The sequence below is a fragment of the Pteropus medius genome, unplaced genomic scaffold, assembly GCF_902729225.1.
Source record: "Pteropus medius unplaced genomic scaffold, Ma_sr-lr_union100, whole genome shotgun sequence".
Classification (NCBI taxonomy): Eukaryota; Metazoa; Chordata; class Mammalia; order Chiroptera; family Pteropodidae; genus Pteropus; species Pteropus medius.
Genome location: NW_024342471.1, coordinates 22245884 through 22253267, shown reverse-complemented (window position 1 = coordinate 22253267; position 7384 = coordinate 22245884). Strand labels below are relative to the sequence as shown.

At 43.8% G+C, this 7384-nt stretch overlaps 1 protein-coding gene across 2 annotated transcripts in view; it reads right to left on the bottom strand.

Annotated features, from left to right (window-relative positions):
* Positions 1–2353: 2353 nt before the first annotated feature.
* The window catches only part of DOK5 (docking protein 5), a 127023-nt gene continuing 121992 nt past the window's right edge, over positions 2354–7384 (bottom strand). For both annotated transcript variants that reach the window (XM_039864661.1, XM_039864662.1), the window contains one exon: positions 2354–2857. In XM_039864661.1, the coding sequence (XP_039720595.1) occupies positions 2793–2857 (65 nt within the window). In that variant the 3' untranslated portion in view covers positions 2354–2792. The remainder of the gene's footprint in view (positions 2858–7384) is intronic.

Sequence of the window (7384 nt, the reverse complement as noted above, 5' to 3'; positions counted from 1 at the left end):
GAGTCGGTGCACTAGCATCCGAGAAAATGAAATGGAAGACCAGCCTATCACAAACAGCCAACTCGGCTTTCCCAAAAAAGGAAACCCCTTAAGCTATAGTCAATCAAACGATTCCCTCGCTCTGCTCCTCGTCTTTTCTGTTCAAAGCTCTCTCCTGGCTCCTGTCCCCCATCAGCTCTTGCTCGGTGCCATCCAGTTCGAATCGATGCACACTCAAATAAACTCTGAAACATTTTAATGTGCTTCAGTTTACCTTTTAACAGAGCTAAGGGATCTTGGGCATATTATTTAGATTATTTAGATTCCTTAAGGCTCAGTTTCCCCATCTGTAAAAATGGGAATAATACTTACCTCATAGAGCTGTTTTAAGATTAAACAAGATAATACAAGTAAAGCACTTAGAATAGTGCTTGACGCTACATAAAAGCTGTTAGGAACCCTGAAAGGACTCTAATTCTTGTATTGTCAATAGGTTTCTTTTTTAAAAAGTCCTAACAGAGGTTCTGACTTGTAGTTAACTACATTCGGCGACATTTCTTTACACATTCATTAGCTTTAGACTTGCTTCAGCAACTTTGACTTCATTAAAGTTATCATTATTTTTTCAATTCCATTTCTTTTATCGGCTTCTTTAACTTAATCCCCCGTGTGGACTGCAAAGGTCCTGGGACTCAGGGAGACCTTCTTAGGAGACGGTTTTGGAAGAGAACGAAACAATAAGAGTCAGAGAGAGTCAGGAAAACGAACAGCGAGAGAGTTACCGAATGAGTGTGGCCAAGTTTTTAAAAGACAAATGGGAACACGCCTGAGAGAAGCAGGATGGGCTAAAACGATGTGAAAAGTAGACACAGGGAACACAGACAGAACGCAAATGCATTCTGGCGAGCCATCAGCACGAAATCATTTATATAGCCCTCATCCACTAGTTAATTCTTAGCTGAATTTAACCCTCCTTCCCTCAATATTTCTCTACCTCTGGGAAAAAACATCCCCTGACCAGAGGTCTCTTTGCAAATGCCAGCTAACTCAGATGCAGTGGGATTTTAGCTAGGTGAACCTGGATTTTTGCAGACCTGTGAGTTTTATCGGTGAATCTCTATTTGGGGCAATTACGCGCTTTTTGGAAGGAGGACAAATGAAAACAAACCTTTTTATGGCCTTTTGGGGAGGCTTGGCAAAATTTATTTTTTCCAAGCCCCCCAAAAAGCTGGTATTTTCTAGGGTGAAAATAATCATTTGGGAAGGGCCTAGCCCCGTGCCCAGCAATGAGAAAGTATATAATCTATGTTAATTTGCAGCCCCTAAAAAGAATAAGCCCCTGAGGACAGGGGTTATTTGTCCATCCATTCATTCGACACACGTTTTCCAGCTTGAGCTGTAAGTCAGGCACAGTTCTAGGACCTGGGAAATAGGATCGCCAGATATAGCAAAGAAAAATAAAGACCCATCCAATGCAATCTGAATCTAAGACATATCATGAACATGTTTTAAAAGTGTAATTACGTCTCATGCAATACACTTTGACTAGAAAATTACTCATCGTATATCTGAAATTCAAATTTAACCGGATGTCTTCTATTTTACCTGGCAACTCTACTGGAAAGAGTGGTGACGAGAGACACCACGCCCACTCCCCCAGCTTTATAGCATCTCCAGTCTCAGGAGCTCACTGGAGTCAGTTCCCATCAGGTGGTACCCGGGGGAGGGGCGGGGGAAGCCTGGGGAACAGCATGACCTCTCTTTAGAAGTATGTCACCACCAGGGGTCCATCCAGCAGCTGTCACTCTGTATTGTAATTGTGACCTTATTCGCTTGTTGTACTCCCCTGCACTTCAGGTCCTCGGTGACAGGGCAGGTGTCTTTTTATCTCTCTATCCCTGGGCTCTCTCTACCTAGCACTGTGTCTCGGAGGAGCAGGTGCTCAGTACAGACCGGTTTAATGAATGAGTGGGCAAATGTGTTTGGGCTTACATGAAACCCAACGCCAAACCACGTTCACGGCTCCTTAGGAAGAGAGTCACATACCTTGAGAAATACTGAAGGTGTAGCGAAAACCATATTGCCAGAATCCAAAGACTATATGGCCAAATAATGACCTTTTATTTTAAAATGTATTACGAAGGTCCTTCAACCAAAATAAAGGCTATAGGAAAAAAAGGGGCGGGTGAGATTGTGTGAGAAACTGTGACCGTGTAGAGAATACGGAAGTGTGAGTCCTTTGAAAAGGTTTTTCTTAACATTGCAGTTAAGAGCGAGTAAAGCGCTGACTGAATTAACTGGTAATGAAATACGGTTTCTTACAGTTCACCAGCACTGTACTAGTAGTAACAGAGGAATACGGCATAAACGAATGACAAACAATTAAGAGCCATTTTATTGTCAGTACCAATTGTCATACAATTAAACCACTCGGAAGGGAAAATCACAAGAACCCACAAAAGGACAGATTCTGAGAAGTGCAAGGAACACGGTACCTACGATAGAAAATCATTTTGCGGCATTGACTCCTTTCTGTCCAGCTGTAAAAGGGGGAACGAAAGGTCAATGTCTACAGAGCAGGTTTCCATTACGCTAAGATTTTTTTTTTTTTTAGAAAAAGAAAAAACGAAAAGAAAAGAAAGGCGTAAAGAAAGACAAAGAATTGTATTGCAGTTCCCCAATGATCACACGATTAGCCAGGGCTGGAAGCTCCTTTTTCTTCCTCCTTCTCTCGCTGTCATCCTGCGACCTCCTGCTGGATCTGTGGCTGACACATCGCACGCGTGTCACACGACCATCCTTGGCAGTTACTGTCAGTGCTCAGATCGGTAGGCGGCAAAAGTCTCTGTTCGATGAAGCTTCAGAGGGCTGGTGACATCTTTTCCAAAAAAAATTTTAAAACAGTTATATGTCGAGAAAGCCCACAATCAAATTAGTTAGTAACGAGTTTCTACATAACAGAAATAAATAACATATGACCCAGGATTCTTCTTCCCAGAGGCCACTCACAGTAATATGCAAATGAGAGCCGTGAGAGATGGCATGATTAACATATCATTTGCATGTGGCCTTTACACTAAGCTATAATTGGACCACGAGCAGTTAGTTATTTTCCTCCTTAATTTTTCATCTTCATCAGCTCCTAGACCCGGGGAATTCAGGGAAAATGGGACGGGATCATAGGACTGTGGAAATGTTTAGCTAGGATACTCTTCGAAAACCTGACCAGAAATAAGACAATATTCTACTTATATCTACAAAATCTTGCTGTAAAAGAGACCTTCTTAAAATCCATTTAGGTTTAGGTTCCAAATTGAGAAAGTGAAGAAGTCCAGAAGGCAACACACAAGGCCACTGTCAGCGCCCCGCCCCCGTCCCCTCCACCTCGTGACATAAGACGGGGCTGGCAAACTTTCTCCACAAAGGGCCAGATGCTAAATGTTTTAGATGTTGCAGACCCTGTGGTCTCAGCGCAACTCTGCTGCCTGCGGCACAAAAGCAGCCACAGGGCACACGCATCGAGTGAGCGTGGATGTTCCAATACATTTTTGTTAACAGAATCAGACAGCAGGCTGGAATCGGCTTCTGGATGTGGTTTGCCAATCCCTGCAGAGAGCACTTGATTTCGTAGAAACGAGAGGTTTTACTGCCATCTGCTGGCGAAGCGTAACCAGGAGCCACGAAATTTACACGGTTGGTGTGTGACTAGCTCTCAGAACCCAGCACAGCACTGCCGAGAACCAGACCTGGGCATCAGGCGGGAATGACACTCAAGAGAGACGGGACCGCGGCTCAGTGGGGCATGCCTGCCCCAGCGAAACACATTCAGAACCGCGTTGGTTTTAAACACTGAACCAGGCAGAAAGGTTGATGGTGGCCTGTGGCTCTCCAGTCTTAAATTCATGCTCTTTTATTATATGATCACGAACAGCTCTGCCCTCCATGAGAACTCAGTCTGAGCCCATGCAATCTTCCTATCAGACGCGTGAACTTTGACAAGATGGGGAGAAAACATTTGTTTTGCCCTCTTCACGATACCTTTGACGATTAAAAGAAAGACAAGGGGTTTCCTGACTGTGAAGTTCTGCACGTGTTACTGAGGTCACAACGTCAAAACAAAAATTAAATAAAGTAAAAAGTCACGGATTCAGGTATTTGCGTGCCTTAAATCTAAACCATAAAAAATTATATATCTAGTCATATGGTCGCTGGCACACAAAAGCAGTGATTGTGAGAAAAGTCTTGAATATTAAAATATCCCAAATCACTAGAAATCATTTCTTGCAGCCTCTCAGCCATTTTTAACACAAATCCTATTTTCTTTTCAATACACACGCACACGCACACGCACACTCAAACACACAGTAACATAGAGAAATTGTATTAATGGGTTTTATACATGTATCAACTACAAGTAAAAATCCAGGTACATGTTTTAGTTTGATAAGATTTCCCACAGGAAGCAGACAGCGTGCAACCAGTATTAATGCAAAATCTAAATCTCTGGCCCCGTGCAAAGCCCATCTCTGTACCGTCAACTGTAGCTCCTTAAACCTTGAGTTTGCAAGCAAAGTGACTGATAGCACTGACTGAGGGTCCAGCTGAAATGAAAACCCTGCAGCTTCTACCATGATGGCTAACTGAATCTCTCCAGCTTGGCTTGAATGCTGTGTTTAGCTTAAAGCCAGGAAACGGAGTGAGAGATTTTTCTTACATTTCCGCAGTTCACAGAAAGGTCAGAATCTGGCACTGGCCATAGCACCACCTGGCCCAGACCTGTGCTCTGGCCAGCACTGGTCATAAAACATTTGGACTAGCTCCTTGGTATTTAAGTAACTGGACACTTCCCATAAAGGCGATGATCTCCCTGTTCTTTTGTAAAACCGGAAGGTGATGTTGGCCTATTTCCTGTCAATGATTGACAGGAGGCGGCTGCAGGATGCCCTTTGCCAGGGAGGCCTGTGATTCACCAGGGACCCACCACTCCATACCTGTCCTGTTTCACTTTTTGCACGTCGCCCTGGCCCTACAGACGTATGAGTTTGAGACTCTGGTTTATTTGTCATCTTTCCACATTTGCTCAGGCCTTCATCTATTACTTCTCTCTTAACTGCCGCACGTACAACGTACGTGACTGTGTCAGAACCCATCCTGAAAAGCCAACGCTAACTTCTCCGAAGTAGCCACTTGCTCCAAGAATCTATCATCCTTAGAACACATATGTGAATTGTGCGGGCTGGAACCAGTCTTCCGGAGGAGTTATTTCCGAGGAATGATGTGTGCCTGTGAGACCCCCGGGGTAGGTCGGGGGGAGGGCAGGATTTGCTTCCTTAGGTAAGACCATCTGATAGAACAAAGCAGCAGCCCTGGACCAGGAGTCAGAACACAGAGTTCTAAAGCCAGTGCCTCCGTCCACTGGCCCTGAGATAGTGAGCACGCACTTGACCCCTAAGCATCTCAGTTTCTGCCTCAGAAGACAGTGATGCTCTTGCCAACTTGAACTGTTGCCGGGAGAACTGATCGGCAGGGGGCTAGCTCCAGCCACTCTGCCTTCCTTCTGCTCTTAGACCCTCCCATCTCGTTTCTGCCTCAGAGCAGAAACCTGCTAATGTCTCTACGGAGATCGATTTTTCCTCATTCTCAATATGGCTGCCTCTTCTCAGACTTCAGATGTTGGGATCAATGCCACAGCCTCTTGCGGCCACCCATCTAAAGAAGTCCCTCGGTCATCATTTGCCACAAACCAACAACCCGCTTCGCTATTCTCTATTACAAACGTTTTCTTTTCCATTGGACATGTACCAAATCTGAAACTGAATACACTTGGTTAATTGTGGACTGCGGCTCTTCTTTCGACGATAAACTCCAGGAGAGCAGAAACACACCTGGTCCAGCGGCATCGGCGTCTCCATCATCTAGCACGTGCTTGGCACAAAGGAGATGCTCAATAAACATTTACCGACGCAATGAATGAGCGGAAGGATAAGTGGAGAGATGGAAATCTCAGCTACTTATTGGATTGGTGATCTCAGACACAGTACTAACCCTTCAACTGCTCAGTTTCTTCGCTGCAAATGATCATAACTTACTCTCACGTGGCTGTTTTAAGGACTGAATGAGATGCTGTAGGTTAAGTGCCTAGTGCAGAGCCTGCAGCTCTCCGAGTATGTCTTTCCTCCCTCGTAAAGAACCAATTTGGCACATCGCCAGTGGCACGTTAAAGTTTGTTCGCATAAAAAGGGCAGCAGAGGTTTCACGTTCGATGAATCTGTAGGTCTCTGGTTGAAACAAGGTTAAACAGATTATTTATTGCATCCCTGCCTTGAAGGTATTGATCTGCATTCTGAATTTCGAAAAGGAGAGTTAACATGTAGCGTTACTTCTGGGGGTGGGGTGATCGCTACCCAGGTTAGGACAATGCAGAACACGATGGGAGAACATGGCTCTGTGTCTATTTTGTGCAATGCATTCCGAGACGCCTCTTGTGATTGCAGTTCTAAACAGACACCTGTTGAACGCGGCTCTTTCATACATTTCTTCCATAGTTTTCACAATAAACCTCCTTTGCATGTTGATTCTGTATGTGCCTAATCTTAAAAGAGAACTTGTCTATGAAAACTGCAAAACGGGATGGGAGAAGTAGAGACAGTGGATTAAATACATCTCAGAGCGTGCAGCACGTGTCAGAACCAGCACCTTCCTCTCCCGGCCAAAAACAGCAAAATGACAATTCCAAAATGAACCACCAGATGGCGGTCTAGGATTAAATTTGGGGAGGAAATGAAAATTTTTCTTAAACCAGTAAAATTCCCTCATTAGGACTTGTATGATTTCCAAGATTAACCTCCAGATTTTGAGGGTTAAGTCAGCATGAAATACATCAAGGCAGGGGAATTAACCAGAGAAATTACAACTCATAAATACCAGCAAAACAAGAAGGACTAACGTGCCATGCAATTTCGTCACGTGGCACACACAGGCCATGATGTCATTAATTTTTTCCAATTTCATTTTTCCCCCCTTTGGAGTGGAGAAGGGAAGGAGGAAGGCAGGTAGCATAGGAGGAACAATACATAAATTTATTCCATTTATCTGTCATGTAAATGACCACCCCGATAAGCAGTATAATTTTAGGTAGTCTACGAACGATATTTCTTTAAGGCAACAAATTAGTGATAAATTATGTCCCATACTACACACAGACCACATATTGGCACTGAATCCCAAAGAACATTGGCTTAGACTAAAAAGTAATCCACAAGATAAAATAAATGTGGACAAATCTACATAGATCATGTGGCTGAGGAAAGATCTCAGTAACCATTGGTATGAATCAAATACCAAAATAAAATACATTTATATGACTCCTACACAGGCAACAAAAGTATCTGAGAACAAATAATTG